This window comes from Oncorhynchus nerka, linkage group LG13, assembly GCF_034236695.1.
Source record: "Oncorhynchus nerka isolate Pitt River linkage group LG13, Oner_Uvic_2.0, whole genome shotgun sequence".
NCBI classification, from domain to species: domain Eukaryota; kingdom Metazoa; phylum Chordata; class Actinopteri; order Salmoniformes; family Salmonidae; genus Oncorhynchus; species Oncorhynchus nerka.
The window spans coordinates 32,078,447-32,097,154 of NC_088408.1; the positions used below are offsets into that span (position 1 = coordinate 32,078,447).

An 18,708-nucleotide genomic window follows, 5' to 3' on the forward strand; every position below is an offset into this window, starting at 1 on the left:
GAAAGAGAGAGAGAGAGAAGAGCAGTAAGGTTGTAGAGAGAAGATAGAAGGAGAGAGAGAGGAGCAGTAAGGTTGTAGAGAGAAGATAGAGAGAGAGAAGAGCAGTAAGGTTGTAGAGAGAAGATAGAAAGAGAGAGAGAGGAGCAGTAAGGTTGTAGAGAGAGAGAGGGAGAGAGAGAGAGAGAGAGAGAGAAGAGCAGTAAGGTTGTAGAGAGAAGATAGAAGGAGAGAGAGAGGAGCAGTAAGGTTGTAGAGAGAAGATAGAGAGAGAAGAGCAGTAAGGTTGTAGAGAGAAGATAGAAAGAGAGAGAGAGGAGCAGTAAGGTTGTAGAGAGAGAGAGAGAGAGAGAGAGAGAGAGAGAGAGAGAGAGAGAGAGAGAGAGAGAGAGAGAGAGAAGAGCAGTAAGGTTGTAGAGAGAAGATAGAAAAGAGAGAGAGAGAGAGAGAGAGAGAGAGAGAGAGAGAGAAGAGCAGTAAGGTTGTAGAGAGAAGATAGAAAGAGAGAGAAGAGCAGTAAGGTTGTAGAGAGAAGATAGAGAGTGAGAGAGAGGAGCAGTAAGGTTGTAGAGAGAAGATAGAAATAGAGAGAGAAGAGCAGTAAGGTTGTAGAGAGAAGATAGAAAGTGAGAGAGAGGAGCAGTAAGGTTGTAGAGAGAAGATAGAAAGAGAGAGAGAGGAGCAGTAAGGTTGTAGAGAGAAGATAGAAAGAGAGAGAGAGAGGAGCAGTAAGGTTGTAGAGAGAAGATAGAAAGAGAGAGAGAGGAGCAGTAAGGTTGTAGAGAGAAGATAGAAAGAGAGAGAGAGAGGAGCAGTAAGGTTGTAGAGAGAAGATAGAAAGAGAGAGAGGAGCAGTAAGGTTGTAGAGAGAAGATAGAAAGAGAGAGAGAAGAGCAGTAAGGTTGTAGAGAGAAGATAGAAAGAGAGAAGAGCAGTAAGGTTGTAGAGAGAAGATAGAAGGAGAGAGAGAGGAGCAGTAAGGTTGTAGAGAGAAGATAGAGAGAGAAGAGCAGTAAGGTTGTAGAGAGAAGATAGAAAGAGAGAGAGAGGAGCAGTAAGGTTGTAGAGAGAGAGAGAGAGAGAGAGAGAGAGAGAGAAGAGCAGTAAGGTTGTAGAGAGAAGATAGAAAGAGAGAGAGAGAGAGAGAGAGAGAGAGAGAGAGAAGAGCAGTAAGGTTGTAGAGAGAAGATAGAAAGAGAGAGAAGAGCAGTAAGGTTGTAGAGAGAAGATATAAGGAGAGAGAGAGGAGCAGTAAGGTTGTAGAGAGAAGATAGAAATAGAGAGAGAAGAGCAGTAAGGTTGTAGAGAGAAGATAGAAAGAGAGAGAGAGGAGCAGTAAGGTTGTAGAGAGAAGATAGAAAGAGAGAGAGAGGAGCAGTAAGGTTGTAGAGAGAAGATAGAAAGAGAGAGAGAGAGGAGCAGTAAGGTTGTAGAGAGAAGATAGAAAGAGAGAGAGAGGAGCAGTAAGGTTGTAGAGAGAAGATAGAAAAGAGAGAGAGAGGAGCAGTAAGGTTGTAGAGAGAAGATAGAAAGAGAGAGAGAGGAGCAGTAAGGTTGTAGAGAGAAGATAGAAAGAGAGAGAGAAGAGCAGTAAGGTTGTAGAGAGAAGATAGAAAGAGAGAAGAGCAGTAAGGTTGTAGAGATAAGATAGAAAGAGAGAGAGAGAGAAGAGCAGTAAGGTTGTAGAGAGAAGATAGAAGGAGAGAGAGAGGAGCAGTAAGGTTGTAGAGAGAAGATAGAGAGAGAGAAGAGCAGTAAGGTTGTAGAGAGAAGATAGAAAGAGAGAGAGAGGAGCAGTAAGGTTGTAGAGAGGGAGAGAGAGAGAGAGAGAAGAGCAGTAAGGTTGTAGAGAGAAGATAGAAGGAGAGAGAGAGGAGCAGTAAGGTTGTAGAGAGAAGATAGAGAGAGAGAAGAGCAGTAAGGTTGTAGAGAGAAGATAGAAAGAGAGAGAGGAGCAGTAAGGTTGTAGAGAGAGAGAGAGAGAGAGAGAGAGAGAGAAGAGCAGTAAGGTTGTAGAGAGAGAGAGAGAGGGAGAGAGAGAGAAAATAGCAGTAAGGTTGTAGAGAGAAGATAGAGAGAAGACAGAAAGAGAGAGAGAAGAGCAGTAAGGTTGTAGAGAGAAGATAGAAGGAGAGAAAGAGGAGCAATAAGGTTGTAGAGAGAGAGAGGGAGAGAGAGAGAGAGAGAGAGAGAGAGAGAGAAGAGCAGTAAGGTTGTAGAGAGAAGATAGAAAGAGAGAGAGAGGAGCAGTAAGGTTGTAGAGAGAAGATATAAGGAGAGAGAGAGGAGCAGTAAGGTTGTAGAGAGAAGATAGAAAGAGAGAGAGAGGAGCAGTAAGGTTGTAGAGAGAAGATAGAAAGAGAGAGAGAGGAGCAGTAAGGTTGTAGAGAGAAGATAGAAGGAGAGAGAGAGGAGCAGTAAGGTTGTAGAGAGAAGATAGAGAGAGAGAAGAACAGTAAGGTTGTAGAGAGAAGATAGAGAGAGAGAAGAGCAGTAAGGTTGTAGAGAGAAGATAGAAGGAGAGAGAGAGGAGCAGTAAGGTTGTAGAGAGAAGATAGAGAGAGAGAAGAACAGTAAGGTTGTAGAGAGAAGATAGAGAGAGAGAAGAGCAGTAAGGTTGTAGAGAGAAGATAGAAAGAGAGAGAGAGGAGCAGTAAGATTGTAGAGAGAGAGGGAGAGAGAGAGAGAGAGAGAAGAGCAGTAAGGTTGTAGAGAGAAGATAGAAGGAGAGAGAGAGGAGCAGTAAGGTTGTAGAGAGAGAGAGGGAGAGAGAGAGAGAGAGAAGATAGAAAGAGAGAAGAGCAGTAAGGTTGTAGAGAGAAGATAGAAGGAGAGAGAGAGGAGCAGTAAGGTTGTAGAGAGAAGATAGAGAGAGAAGAGCAGTAAGGTTGTAGAGAGAAGATAGAAAGAGAGAGAGAGGAGCAGTAAGGTTGTAGAGAGAGAGAGAGAGAGAGAGAGAGAGAGAGAGAGAGAGAGAGAGAGAGAGAGAAGAGCAGTAAGGTTGTAGAGAGAAGATAGAAAGAGAGAGAGAGGAGCAGTAAGATTGTAGAGAGAGAGGGAGAGAGAGAGAGAGAGAGAAGAGCAGTAAGGTTGTAGAGAGAAGATAGAAGGAGAGAGAGAGGAGCAGTAAGGTTGTAGAGAGAGAGAGGGAGAGAGAGAGAGAGAAGATAGAAAGAGAGAAGAGCAGTAAGGTTGTAGAGAGAAGATAGAAGGAGAGAGAGAGGAGCAGTAAGGTTGTAGAGAGAAGATAGAGAGAGAAGAGCAGTAAGGTTGTAGAGAGAAGATAGAAAGAGAGAGAGAGGAGCAGTAAGGTTGTAGAGAGAGAGAGAGAGAGAGAGAGAGAGAGAGAGAGAGAGAGAGAGAGAAGAGCAGTAAGGTTGTAGAGAGAAGATAGAAAGAGAGAGAAGAGCAGTAAGGTTGTAGAGAGAAGATATAAGGAGAGAGAGAGGAGCAGTAAGGTTGTAGAGAGAAGATAGAAATAGAGAGAGAAGAGCAGTAAGGTTGTAGAGAGAGAGAGGGAGAGAGAGAGAGAGAGAGAGAGAGAGAAGAGCAGTAAGGTTGTAGAGAGAAGATAGAAGGAGAGAGAGAGAGGAGCAGTAAGGTTGTAGAGAGAAGATAGAAAGAGAGAGAGAGGAGCAGTAAGGTTGTAGAGAGAAGATAGAAAGAGAGAGAGAGGAGCAGTAAGGTTGTAGAGAGAAGATAGAAAGAGAGAGAGAGAGGAGCAGTAAGGTTGTAGAGAGAAGATAGAAAGAGAGAGAGAGGAGCAGTAAGGTTGTAGAGAGAAGATAGAAAGAGAGAGAGAAGAGCAGTAAGGTTGTAGAGAGAAGATAGAAAGAGAGAAGAGCAGTAAGGTTGTAGAGATAAGATAGAAAGAGAGAGAGAGAGAAGAGCAGTAAGGTTGTAGAGAGAAGATAGAAGGAGAGAGAGAGGAGCAGTAAGGTTGTAGAGAGAAGATAGAGAGAGAGAAGAGCAGTAAGGTTGTAGAGAGAAGATAGAAAGAGAGAGAGAGGAGCAGTAAGGTTGTAGAGAGAGAGAGGGAGAGAGAGAGAGAGAGAGAAGAGCAGTAAGGTTGTAGAGAGAAGATAGAAGGAGAGAGAGAGGAGCAGTAAGGTTGTAGAGAGAAGATAGAGAGAGAGAAGAGCAGTAAGGTTGTAGAGAGAAGATAGAAAGAGAGAGAGAGGAGCAGTAAGGTTGTAGAGAGAGAGAGAGAGAGAGAGAGAGAGAAGAGCAGTAAGGTTGTAGAGAGAGAGAGAGAGGGAGAGAGAGAGAAAATAGCAGTAAGGTTGTAGAGAGAAGATAGAGAGAAGACAGAAAGAGAGAGAGAAGAGCAGTAAGGTTGTAGAGAGAAGATAGAAGGAGAGAAAGAGGAGCAATAAGGTTGTAGAGAGAGAGAGGGAGAGAGAGAGAGAGAGAGAGAGAGAGAGAGAAGAGCAGTAAGGTTGTAGAGAGAAGATAGAAAGAGAGAGAGAGGAGCAGTAAGGTTGTAGAGAGAAGATATAAGGAGAGAGAGAGGAGCAGTAAGGTTGTAGAGAGAAGATAGAAAGAGAGAGAGAGGAGCAGTAAGGTTGTAGAGAGAAGATAGAAAGAGAGAGAGAGGAGCAGTAAGGTTGTAGAGAGAAGATAGAAGAGAGAGAGGAGCAGTAAGGTTGTAGAGAGAAGATAGAGAGAGAGAAGAACAGTAAGGTTGTAGAGAGAAGATAGAGAGAGAGAAGAGCAGTAAGGTTGTAGAGAGAAGATAGAAGGAGAGAGAGAGGAGCAGTAAGGTTGTAGAGAGAAGATAGAGAGAGAGAAGAACAGTAAGGTTGTAGAGAGAAGATAGAGAGAGAAGAGCAGTAAGGTTGTAGAGAGAAGATAGAAAGAGAGAGAGAGGAGCAGTAAGATTGTAGAGAGAGAGGGAGAGAGAGAGAGAGAGAGAAGAGCAGTAAGGTTGTAGAGAGAAGATAGAAGGAGAGAGAGAGGAGCAGTAAGGTTGTAGAGAGAGAGAGGGAGAGAGAGAGAGAGAAGATAGAAAGAGAGAAGAGCAGTAAGGTTGTAGAGAGAAGATAGAAGGAGAGAGAGAGGAGCAGTAAGGTTGTAGAGAGAAGATAGAGAGAGAAGAGCAGTAAGGTTGTAGAGAGAAGATAGAAAGAGAGAGAGAGGAGCAGTAAGGTTGTAGAGAGAGAGAGAGAGAGAGAGAGAGAGAGAGAGAGAGAGAGAGAGAGAGAGAGAAGAGCAGTAAGGTTGTAGAGAGAAGATAGAAAGAGAGAGAAGAGCAGTAAGGTTGTAGAGAGAAGATATAAGGAGAGAGAGAGGAGCAGTAAGGTTGTAGAGAGAAGATAGAAATAGAGAGAGAAGAGCAGTAAGGTTGTAGAGAGAGAGAGGGAGAGAGAGAGAGAGAGAGAGAGAGAGAAGAGCAGTAAGGTTGTAGAGAGAAGATAGAAAGAGAGAGAGAGGAGCAGTAAGGTTGTAGAGAGAAGATAGAGAGAGAGAAGAACAGTAAGGTTGTAGAGAGAAGATAGAGAGAGAGAAGAGCAGTAAGGTTGTAGAGAGAAGATAGAAGGAGAGAGAGAGGAGCAGTAAGGTTGTAGAGAGAAGATAGAAAGAGAGAGAGAGGAGCAGTAAGGTTGTAGAGAGAAGATAGAAAGAGAGAGAGAGGAGCAGTAAGGTTGTAGAGAGAAGATAGAAGGAGAGAGAGAGGAGCAGTAAGGTTGTAGAGAGAAGATAGAGAGAGAGAAGAACAGTAAGGTTGTAGAGAGAAGATAGAGAGAGAGAAGAGCAGTAAGGTTGTAGAGAGAAGATAGAAGGAGAGAGAGAGGAGCAGTAAGGTTGTAGAGAGAAGATAGAGAGAGAGAAGAACAGTAAGGTTGTAGAGAGAAGATAGAGAGAGAGAAGAGCAGTAAGGTTGTAGAGAGAAGATAGAAAGAGAGAGAGAGGAGCAGTAAGGTTGTAGAGAGAGAGGGAGAGAGAGAGAGAGAGAGAAGAGCAGTAAGGTTGTAGAGAGAAGATAGAAGGAGAGAGAGAGGAGCAGTAAGGTTGTAGAGAGAGAGAGGGAGAGAGAGAGAGAGAGAGAGAGAGAGAAGAGCAGTAAGGTTGTAGAGAGAAGATAGAAGGAGAGAGAAAGGAGCAGTAAGGTTGTAGAGAGAAGATAGAGAGAGAGAAGAGCAGTAAGGTTGTAGAGAGAAGATAGAAAGAGAGAGAGAGGAGCAGTAAGGTTGTAGAGAGAGAGAGGGAGAGAGAGAGAGAGAGAGAGAGAGAGAGAGAGAGAAGAGCAGTAAGGTTGTAGAGAGAAGATAGAAAGAGAGAGAAGGAGAGAGTAACAGCAGAAAGAAACCAATGTAGTTCCACTGTAAGCTTGGATGTATTCTCTCTCAGTCTCTCCATTGTTCTGGAAGCCATGCATGCAGCAGTGTTGCAGAGGGTGGGGTCTTAGCGTGGCAAAGCTGCTCCACATTGCTTTCCTCAAAGAGATTCTGCTGTACCTCCCCGCCCGTTCTCTCCTCTCACTGGGGGAATCAGCTGCAGCATGCCATCCCTCTCAATGAAACATATGCATTGTAGGCTGCCCGGCTCCATGCATGTTCTCTGTACGGTGATGGGCTTTGAACCTTGACTGATTCTCTCTGGAGAGATGAGTGTGTTGCAGCAAGCTTTTAATGTGACTGGTGACTGATGCAGTTCTGGGCGACTTTAACCTCCCCACGTCTACCTTTGACTCATTCCTCTCTGCCTCCTTCTTTCCACTCCTCTCCTCTTTTGACCTCACCCTCTCACCTTCCCCCCCTACTCACAAGGCAGGCAATACGCTCGACCTCATCTTTACTAGATGCTGTTCTTCCACTAACCTCATTGCAACTCCCCTCCAAGTCTCCGACCACTACCTTGTATCCTTTTCCCTCTCGCTCTCATCCAACACTTCCCACACTGCCCCTACTCGGATGGTATCGCGCCGTCCCAACCTTCGCTCTCTCTCCATCGCTACTCTCTCCTCTTCCATCCTATCATCTCTTCCCTCTGCTCAAACCTTCTCCAACCTATCTCCTGATTCTGCCTCCTCAACCCTCCTCTCCTCCCTTTCTGCATCCTTTGACTCTCTATGTCCCCTATCCTCCAGGCCGGCTCGGTCCTCCCCTCCCGCTCCGTGGCTCGACGACTCATTGCGAGCTCACAGAACAGGGCTCCGGGCAGCCGAGCGGAAATGGAGGAAAACTCGCCTCCCTGCGGACCTGGCATCCTTTCACTCCCTCCTCTCTACATTTTCCTCTTCTGTCTCTGCTGCTAAAGCCACTTTCTACCACTCTAAATTCCAAGCATCTGCCTCTAACCCTAGGAAGCTCTTTGCCACCTTCTCCTCCCTCCTGAATCCTCCCCCCCTCCCCCTCCTCCCTCTCTCTGCAGATGACTTCGTCAACCATTTTGAAAAGAAGGTCGACGACATCCGATCCTCGTTTGCTAAGTCAAACGACACCGCTGGTTCTGCTCACACTGCCCTACCCTGTGCTCTGACCTCTTTCTCCCTCTCTCTCCAGATGAAATCTCGCGTCTTGTGACGGCCGGCCGCCCAACAACCTGCCCGCTTGACCCTATCCCCTCCTCTCTTCTCCAGACCATTTCCGGAGACCTTCTCCCTTACCTCACCTCGCTCATCAACTCATCCCTGACCGCTGGCTACGTCCCTTCCGTCTTCAAGAGAGCGAGAGTTGCACCCCTTCTGAAAAAACCTACACTCGATCCCTCCGATGTCAACAACTACAGACCAGTATCCCTTCTTTCTTTTCTCTCCAAAACTCTTGAACGTGCCGTCCTTGGCCAGCTCTCCCGCTATCTCTCTCAGAATGACCTTCTTGATCCAAATCAGTCAGGTTTCAAGACTAGTCATTCAACTGAGACTGCTCTTCTCTGTATCACGGAGGCGCTCCGCACTGCTAAAGCTAACTCTCTCTCCTCTGCTCTCATCCTTCTAGACCTATCGGCTGCCTTCGATACTGTGAACCATCAGATCCTCCTCTCCACCCTCTCCGAGTTGGGCATCTCCGGCGCGGCCCACGCTTGGATTGCGTCCTACCTGACAGGTCGCTCCTACCAGGTGGCGTGGCGAGAATCCGTCTCCTCACCACGTGCTCTCACCACTGGTGTCCCCCAGGGCTCTGTTCTAGGCCCTCTCCTATTCTCGCTATACACCAAGTCACTTGGCTCTGTCATAACCTCACATGGTCTCTGCTATCATTGCTATGCAGACGACACACAATTAATCTTCTCCTTTCCCCCTTCTGACGACCAGGTGGCGAATCGCATCTCTGCATGTCTGGCAGACATATCAGTGTGGATGACGGATCATCACCTCAAGCTGAACCTCTGCAAGACGGAGCTGCTCTTCCTCCCGGGGAAGGACTGCCCGTTCCATGATCTCGCCATCACGGTTGACAACTCCATTGTGTCCTCCTCCCAGAGCGCTAAGAACCTTGGCGTGATCCTGGACAACACCCTGTCGTTCTCAAATAACATCAAGGCGGTGGCCCGTTCCTGTAGGTTCATGCTCTACAACATCCGCAGAGTACGACCCTGCCTCACACAGGAAGCGGCGCAGGTCCTAATCCAGGCACTTGTCATCTCCCGTCTGGATTACTGCAACTCGCTGTTGGCTGGGCTCCCTGCCTGTGCCATTAAACCCCTACAGCTCATCCAGAACGCCGCAGCCCGTCTGGTGTTCAACCTTCCCAAGTTCTCTCACGTCACCCCGCTCCTCCGCTCTCTCCACTGGCTTCCAGTTCAGGCTCGCATCCGCTACAAGACCATGGTGCTTGCCTACGGAGCTGTGAGGGGAACGGCACCTCAGTACCTCCAGGCTCTGATCAGGCCCTACACCCAAACAAGGGCACTGCGTTCATCCACCTCTGGCCTGCTCGCCTCCCTACCACTGAGGAAGTACAGTTCCCGCTCAGCCCAGTCAAAACTGTTCGCTGCTCTGGCCCCCCAATGGTGGAACAAACTCCCTCACGACGCCAGGACAGCGGAGTCAATCACCACCTTCCGGAGACACCTGAAACCACACCTCTTTAAGGAATACCTAGGATAGGATAAAGTAATCCTTCTCACCCCCCCCCCTTAAAAGATTTAGATGCACTATTGTAAAGTGGCAGTTCCACTGGATGTCATAAGGTGAACGCACCAATTTGTAAGTCGCTCTGGATAAGAGCGTCTGCTAAATGACTTAAATGTAAATGTAAATGTAAAAGCCTTGTTGGCTGGTACAATGTTCTGGTCTGGGTACTGAATGTGATTTATTTGGGGGAAATAGATTTCTTCCACACCAAGCTTTTGTTTCTATAACATCTCTAGAGAAGTGATTATTGAGTTGTGACTCCCACACACAGACATGTTACCTTCTGATAGTCATCTTTGGAGGCCAGAGCCTGTTCAAGCTGCTCCTGTGTGTATGTGTAGATGGCTGATCGATAGGTCGCTCCTACGTCGTTGCCCTGACGCATTCCTGACAATGAGAGAGAACACAATGTTGGGTAACTTTAAGAGAAGTTACTGGACTAAAGACAATATATTTCACTCAATATAGAGTAAGACATAAAAGAAGGACAAATCCGACAGACAAAGAGAGACACAGACACACACACACATACACAGAAACACACACACACAGAAACACAGGGTTACAAGGTACTCTAAGTTAACAAAAGTTTACTTCCATATAATTTCTTCTAAACATCTAAACCATCCTGTCCATCCACCAACCTACCAGCATACTATGTTTACTTTGTTTGCTCTGACAGTCTTACGAAACAAACTCACAATCAACCCTGTTTCTCTGTCTGGGGAAAACAACCTGGAGACGAGACCAGACCGACTGCGGTGTAATTTCAATCAAAGCACAGTTCACCTTGATGCAGATGTAGAACATGATACAGCTACTGCCTGCCTGCCTGCCTGCCTGCCTGTCTGTCTGTCTGTCTGTCTGTCTGTCTGTCTGTCTGCCTGTCTGTCTGTCTGTCTGCCTGCCTGTCTGTCTGCCTGCCTGTCTGTCTGTCTGTCTGTCTGTCTGCCTGTCTGTCTGTCTGTCTGCCTGCCTGCCTGTCTGTCTGTCTGTCTGCCTGCCTGCCTGCCTGTCTGTCTGTCTGCCTGCCTGTCTGTCTGTCTGTCTGTCTGTCTGCCTGTCTGTCTGTCTGTCTGTCTGTCTGTCTGTCTGTCTGCCTGCCTGTCTGTCTGTCTGCCTGCCTGTCTGTCTGTCTGTCTGCATGTCTGTCTGCCTGCCTGCCTGTCTGTCTGCCTGTCTGTCTGTCTGTCTGTCTGTCTGTCTGCCTGCCTGCCTGTCTGCCTGCCTGCCTCTGTGTAATTATTATGTTGCTGGAAACGGAGTGGCGTGTGAGCCGTGCAGACAGACAGTGAATCACACTGATTTTGTTCCATGACAAAAAGCTCCCATTCAAACACGCAATCATTGGCTAGGTGTTAGAGGACACAGTGAAAATGTCTTGTAGGTTGAAGACAAACCATTTAGTCGTACTGTTGAGAGTAGCCTCATGTTACGATCACATGGAATATGACAGTGAGTCTTACAGTAAGGGAATAAGTAGGTTAACCTTATCTAGCATCACTGGGCCTGTGAGCAGCACTTCAGAGAATGCTTGACCTTAGTCGCTATCTTGACCTTTCTGAATAGCATACCCATATTGCATCCATACCACAGGTACATACACTACATGTCCAAAAGTATGTGGACACCTGCTTGTCGGTGACCTCATTCCAAAATCATGGGCATTAACATGGAGTTGGTCAGGCCTTTGCTGCTATTACAGTCTCCACTCTTTTGGGGACCATGAAAAACAGGTCCAGACCATTATTCCTTCTCCACCAAACTTTACAGTTGGCACTATGCATTTGGGCAGGTAACGTTCTACTGGTATCAAACCAAACCCAGATTCGTCCGTCAGACTGCCAGATGGTGAAGCGTGATTCATCACTCCAGAGAACACATTTCCACTGCTCCAGAGTCCAATGGCGGTGAGCTTTACACCACTCCAGCCGACTCTTGGCATTGCTCGTGGTGATCTTAGGCTTGTGTGCGGCTGCTCGGCCATGGAAACCCATTTCATGAAGCTCCTGACGAACAGTTATTGTGCTGACGTTGCTTCCAGAGGCAGTTTTAAACTCGGTAGTGAGTGGTGCAACCGAGGAGAGACAATTTTTACGCGCTTCGGCGCTCAGAGGTCCCTTCTGTGAACTTGTGTGGCCTACCAAATCGTGGCTGAGTCGTTGTTTCTCCTAGACATTTCCACTTCACAATAACATCACTTACATGTCACCGGGGAAGCTGGGCAGAAGTTTGACAAACTGACTTTGTGGCGTCCTATAATGGTGCCATGTTGAAAATCACTGAGCTCTTCAGTAAGGCCATTGTACTGCCAATGTTTGTCTATGGAGATTGCATGGCTGTGTGCTCGATTTTATACACCTGTCAGCAACGGGTGTGGCTGAACTAGCCGAATAACCTCATTTGAAGGGGTGCCCACATACTTTTGTATACTGTATATAGTGTAGGTAATACATGAAGGATGCATATAAACTCAGCAAAGAAAGAAACTTCCTCTCACTGTCAACTGCCTTTATTTTCAGCAAACTTAACATGTGTAAATATTTGTATTAACATAACAAGATTCAACAACTGAGACATAAACTGAACAAGTTCCACAGACATTTGACTAACAGAAATGGAATAATGTGTCCCTAAGCAAAGGGGGGGGGTCAAAATCAAAAGTAACAGTCAGTATCTGGTGTGGCCACCAGCAGCATTAAGTACTGCAGTGCATCTCCTCCTCATGGACTGCACCAGATTTGCCAGTTCTTGCTGTGAGATGTTAACTCACTCTTCCACCAAGGCACCTGTACGTTTCCAGACATTTCTGGGGGGGATGGCCCTAGCCTTCACCCTCCGATCCAACAGGTCCCAGGCGTGCTCAATGGGAATGAGATCCAGGCTCGTCGCTGGCCATGGCAGAACACTGACATTCCTGTCTTGCAGGAAATCATGCACAGATGAGCAGTATTGCTGGTGGCATTGTCATGCTGGAGGGTCATGTCAGGATGAGCCTGCAGGAAGGGTACCACATGAGGGAGGAGGATGTCTACCCTGTAACGCACAGCGTTGAGATTGTCTGCAATGACAACAAGCTCAGTCCGATGATGCTGTGACACACCTCCCCAAACCATGATGGACCATCCACCTCTAAATCTATCCCGCTTCAGAGTACAGGCCTCAGTGTAACACTCATTCCTTCAACGATAAACGTGATTCTAACCATCACCAGTCCTGTCAGTCCTGTCTGGTCCAGCGACGGTGGGTTTGTGCCCATAGGCGACGTTGTTGCCGGTGATGTCTGGTGATGTATCTTCTTATCCACTGTGTGTCATAGTGTGTGTATCTTCTTATCCACTGTGTATCATAGTGTGTGTATCTTCTTATCCACTGTGTATCATAGTGTGTGTATCTTCTTATCCACTGTGTGTCATAGTGTGTGTATCTTCTTATCCACTGTGTGTCATAGTGTGTGTATCTTCTTATCCACTGTGTGTCATAGTGTGTGTATCTTCTTATCCACTGTGTATCATAGTGTGTGTATCTTCTTATCCACTCTGTGTCATAGTGTGTGTATCTTCTTATCCACTGTGTGTCATAGTGTGTGTATCTTCTTATCCACTCTGTGTCATAGTGTGTGTATCTTCTTATCCACTATGTGTCATAGTGTGTGTATCTTCTTATCCACTGTGTGTCATAGTGTGTGTATCTTCTTATCCACTGTGTGTCATAGTGTGTGTATCTTCTTATCCACTCTGTGTCATAGTGTGTGTATCTTCTTATCCACTATGTGTCATAGTGTGTGTATCTTCTTATCCACTGTGTGTCATAGTGTGTGTATCTTCTTATCCACTGTGTGTCATAGTGTGTGTATCTTCTTATCCACTGTGTGTCATAGTGTGTGTATCTTCTTATCCACTGTGTGTCATAGTGTGTGTATCTTCTTATCCACTGTGTGTCATAGTGTGTGTATCTTCTTATCCACTGTGTGTCATAGTGTGTGTATCTTCTTATCCACTCTGTGTCATAGTGTGTGTATCTTCTTATCCACTGTGTGTCATAGTGTGTGTATCTTATTATCCACTGTGTGTCATAGTGTGTGTATCTTCTTATCCACTGTGTGTCATAGTGTGTGTATCTTCTTATCCACTGTGTGTCATAGTGTGTGTATCTTCTTATCCACTGTGTGTCATAGTGTGTATATATTCTTATCCACTGTGTGTCATAGTGTGTGTATCTTCTTATCCACTGTGCGTCATAGTGTGTGTATATTCTTATCCACTGTGTGTCATAGTGTGTGTATCTTCTTATCCACTGTGTGTCATAGTGTGTGTATCTTCTTATCCACTGTGTGTCATAGTGTGTGTATCTTCTTATCCACTGTGTGTCATAGTGTGTGTATCTTCTTATCCACTCTGTGTCATAGTGTGTGTATCTTCTTATCCACTGTGTGGCATAGTGTGTGTATCTTCTTATCCACTGTGTGTCATAGTGTGTGTATCTTCTTATCCACTCTGTGTCATAGTGTGTGTATCTTCTTATCCACTGTGTGTCATAGTGTGTGTATCTTCTTATCCACTGTGTGTCATAGTGTGTGTATCTTCTTATCCACTGTGTGTCATAGTGTGTGTATCTTCTTATCCACTGTGTGTCATAGTGTGTGTATCTTCTTATCCACTATGTGTCATAGTGTGTGTATCTTCTTATCCACTATGTGTCATAGTGTGCATCTAAGGTTGCGCTGGACAGCTGAGTTGATGTGGGGAGGGGTCAGAGTTAACACAGAGCCAGATTTCTCTGGGGTTGTGTGTCGCCTGTGGACTCACACAGGGTCAATAAGGGTGAAATGAAACACACACTCATTGGGAGGTTACACACTGCAGGCACTTCTCTTGGTAGAGAGTGACCCTCTCTCGCTTTGCCTCTTTCTCCTACCCTCCCTCCCTTATTTCACAGAGCCCTGATTGCAACCACTCAACATGGCAGACTGATATTCCTGTTACAGATAGCTCAAGGCAGAGGGAAGGCAGTAGCCCCCACTGGAACAAGCTATGCCAGAATTGGCTTTGGAAACGCTGCAGTTGGATGTGTGTGGATGGAGGGAGTAGGTTTTATATAACACTCTTATCCAGAGCGACTTACATTTTCTTACTGGTCCCCCGTGGGAATTGAACCCACGACCCTGGTGTTTCAAGCGCCATGCGCTACCATCGGAGATACAATGGACCTTACCTTGAGTTGGGTTGTGGCTCTCCCAGAACACCTTGAGCAGTTTAGAGAAGCTGGTCTTCTCTGGCTCCCAGACCACCCGCACCACCTCAGTATGGCCTGTCCTACCTGAGAGAGACAACAGAAGACAGGAGAAATGGTGGCGTTAGGAGATATAGGCAGTTGCCCCTATCCACTGGTCCAGGAGCAGATATTTACTTATCCTTCTGGTTAAGGTTAGGATTGGAGTATGATAATCTGATTCTAGATCTGTGGATACGTAACATTGAGTGTTCCTCCACTCCTCAGATACAGTGAATGTTAACTGAGAGTGAATGCTGTTCTCCAGTAGACCAGTGAGCTGGATCAGATCTGAATGTTTTAACCAAGCAGAGAGCCCCTCTGTCCCAGAGCTCTGGAGGGAGGAGTGTCCTCCAATCACGCAAGCTGGACACCGAGTTTGGGACAAGCTGATTGGATAGAGCTGTTAGGAGAACTCTCTTTCACTCTACCAGAGGGATATCCACAAAGGTTAACATCTCAATATGAGGTGAGAAGACAGAGTAAAACCATGTTTAATAAAGAAGTGCTCTTCTATTCCCAATTCAAGACATTTCTAGTGAGATGAGTTTATTCCACTGAGATGGGTGTTTAATATCACCTCATAAGGCTGTGTTCCCCACTATCTGCAGCACATCCACAGCTGGGATATTAAAAAAATGATAAGAACTAACCTGTAGGGTCACTCTCATTACAGACTGGCGCTACAGAGGAACTGTACAATAAACCTGATGGAAGAACACAGTGATGTCCTGGAGACAGGAGGAGGAACAAGGGAGTGTATGGGACACAATTGAGATGGTCTATAATTTGGTACACACACACACACACACACACACACACACACACACACACAGAAGCACATGCACAGTCAAATGCACAGACGCACCCATAGATTCATGAATCCATTTAGTCCTTTCCTCTCTCCAACATTCTCTCTCCCTCTAAGCCATTCTTTTAAATCCATGAATCCATTCTCTCTCTCTGTCAGCCTCCCTCATTTTCTGCCATGCAATCTTTCAGCCTCCCTCTACTCACTCTCTCCCTCCCTCTCTTTTTTCCTCCCCCTCCCTCCTTTCTCCTCCTTCGGGTGGCTCCCTTGTTCAGCTGGTAGTGGAGCTGTGTGTTCAGGGTGAGCTGAAGGACATCTGAGGTGCACACACGCGGCAATCTTTACTGCTGGCAGCTCATGGGAGGACAGGCAAGATGGCTGCCAGCATGAAGCTCAGCAGGAGACAGAAGAGTCCATATGCCACCACTCTCCAACTCCCAATACATGGCCACAGGGCTGGAGCAAAATATATGTTACCATCTTTTTTATTCCCGTACTGCCCTATCCTATTCCTGTACTGCCCTATCCTATTCCTGTACTGCCCTATCCTATTCCCGTACTGCCCTATCCTATTCCTGTACTGCCCTATCCTATTCCTGTACTGCCCTATCCTATTCCTGTACTGCCCTATCCTATTCCTGTACTGCCCTATCCTATTCCCATACTGCCCTATCCTATTCCTGTACTGCCCTATCCTATTCCCGTACTGCCCTATCCTATTCCTGTACTACCCTATCCTATCCCTGTACTGCCCTATCATATTCCTGTATTGCCCTGTCCTATTCCTGTACTGCCCTATCCTATTCCTGTATTGCCCTATCCTATTCCTGTACTGCCCTATCCTATTCCTGCATTGCCCTATCCTATTCCTGTACTGCCCTATCCTATTCCTGTATTGCCCTATCCTATTCCTGTACTGCCCTATCCTATTCCTGTACTGCCCTATCATATTCCTGTATTGCCCTATCATATTCCTGTATTGCCCTATCCTATTCCTTACTGTACACATCCCTCATCAGAATGATGCTTTCCTCCATTCTCTCTCTGTTTCTCTTTCTTTGGGTCTATTGTCTGTTCTATACATTCCTGCAGCCCCTAATCGCTTGTTGACACAGCTGTCTGCCAAGGAGCAATGGTGTGTGTGTGTGTGTGTGTGTGTGTGTGTGTGTGTGTGTGTATGTGTGTGTGTGTGTGTGTGTGTGTGTGTGTGTGTGTGTGTGTGTGTGTGTGTGTGTGTGTGTGTGTGTGTGTGTGTGTGTGTAGACAGGGAAGGAGGAAAGGGTACAGTTATCTCTCTACAGTTACACAAGACTGAAACCCCCACACCCCACCCATTCTTCATGTATCCCAGAAGGCAATGGGAGCAGAGCGCAGGGTCTCTTGGATATAGTTGATCAGCCATGTTCAGAGTGATCCTTCTTCTCTCGCTCCCCTCCCTCTCCCTCTCTCTCTCTCCATTCAGTCAAGTCATCTGTGCAGTGTAACGTATGCATTCTACATCCACTTACTATATGCCTGAGTGTGTAGATTCATATTGACTATGGATTCTGTCAGACTGAATAGTTAGGAAGAGGGGGCTGCTCAGGTTTGACTATCTGAGAGGAGATACTGTGCTAACACCGGCTGTCTGTTGCAGCAGGCTGTTAAGGTTCGGATCACAGAGAAGAGAGGACAAGATCATGTGTGGGTCTAAAAGTTATATAGTTTCAAAGACAATATTTCAAATAATAAATTCAGGGCTGTTGGATGAGCTATTGCTATTGTGCCAGTGTATATTCATTTGAGAAAACCTCACCTCACAGCCCCAGCAGCAGTCAGTAACAGTCAGTAACAGCCAGTAACAGTCAGTAGCAATCTGTAACAGTCAGTAGCAGTCAGTAGCAGTCAGTAACAGTCAGTAGCAGTCAGTAACAGTCAGTAGCAGTCAGTAACAGTCAGTAGCAGTCTGTAATAGTCAGTAGCAGTCTGTAACAGTCAGTAACAGTCAGTAACAGTCAGTAGCAGTCTGTAACAGTCTGTAACAGTCAGTAACAGTCAGTAGCAGTCTGTAACAGTCAGTAGCAGTCAGTAACAGTCAGTAACAGTCAGTAACAGTCAGTAGCAGTCAGTAGCAGTCAGTAACAGTCAGTAGCAGTCAGTAACAGTCTGTAACAGTCAGTAGCAGTCAGTAACAGTCAGTAGCAGTCAGTAACAGTCAGTAGCAGTCAGTAACAGTCAGTAACAGTCTGTAACAGTCAGTAGCAGTGAGTAGCAGTGAGCTGAGGCAAGGTTTCAGCACCACCAGATGGAAAGCTCCCTGCCTCAGTGCTCTGCATTCTACAGAGCACTGCCACTATTACCAAAACAGAAACTAAATGATAACAAAACATCAATCAAATGAAACACACACGCATGCATGCACGCACATACACACACAGTCACACACACACATACACACATATTCTCTCTCTCTCAGATCCTACAGCAGTAGATGTTTAACGCCTCTAAACTCTAAGCTCTGACTTCAGTTCAATATCCATCCTGAGAGAACGGCACTCTGGGAAAAGTCATCAAACAAATTTCCCCTGATGAAAGTCTTTACAAAGTTGTTTTCCACTGGAACAAAAGTCAATATCCAGATCAAAGACTAGTGACTTCCATGCTCGTAACAGCCCTACACAAACTGTTATTGTACTGAACCACAGACGGGAGAGATAGGAGAGAGAGGGTATTTTGCAGATTCCACACACATGCGCACACACGAACACATACACAAGTGCACACATACGAACACATACACAAGCGCACACATACGAACACATACACAAGTGCACACATACGCACACACACACACACTGAAGAGGGCCCGGTCTGTGAAGGTCAGAGCAGGACAAGAGGGGCCAGAGTTCAAAAAATGCCCTCAGTCCTCAGAGGAACACCCGGCAGGGTTTGTTCTGTTACTTCTTATACCCGGAAAACTATGTACATTCACACTGAGAGCAAAATCTAATTTCCTAAATCCTAAATCCCTCAAAAGCAGGTCGGAGAGGCAGTGGGTGCATCTAGAAATAACACAGAGACAGCTGGCAGTGTTTGGATAGCGCCCTGAATGTTCAAACACACCCAACTCCCATTATTGCAATGAAAGGAAAACTGTAGTGAACAATTTCACCGTCTGAATCACAGAGACTTTCTTCCACCGCTGATTTGGAATTTCATTTCTGATTGTCCACTTTTCACAGAAAGCAGACTGCTCAGAATGGCACCTACTGTTGCTGTTTTGTTACTAACAGGAGAGTGAGGAGGCCCATCACAGGACCATAGAACTCGTGATGCACATCTAATGGTGAACTTCCTTCTCTCTGGACAGCACACACACTTAGACAGTATCATGGAGAGAGATCCTTCTGTCTATCACATAATGGCCTTACACATTCCTTAACTGTCGGATCATTAAAAACGTAAACACACACTTGTGCACGCACACAAACACACATACAGGTCAGCGCGCGCACACACACACACACACACACACGTACTGCTAGAAAGCGGTCACTTCTCCCTAACTCAC

General features: G+C 46.2%; 1 protein-coding gene across 1 annotated transcript in view; it reads right to left on the reverse strand.

Moving 5' to 3' along the window:
* The window catches only part of LOC115139372 (mitochondrial peptide methionine sulfoxide reductase-like), a 121,173-nt gene that overhangs the window by 28,261 nt on the left and 74,204 nt on the right, over positions 1-18,708 (reverse strand). The window contains exons 4-5 of the mRNA XM_065026333.1: positions 14,291-14,395; positions 9,357-9,463 (exon numbers count right to left, since the gene is read on the reverse strand). Coding sequence (XP_064882405.1) covers positions 9,357-9,463; positions 14,291-14,395 — 212 coding nt within the window. The remainder of the gene's footprint in view (positions 1-9,356; positions 9,464-14,290; positions 14,396-18,708) is intronic.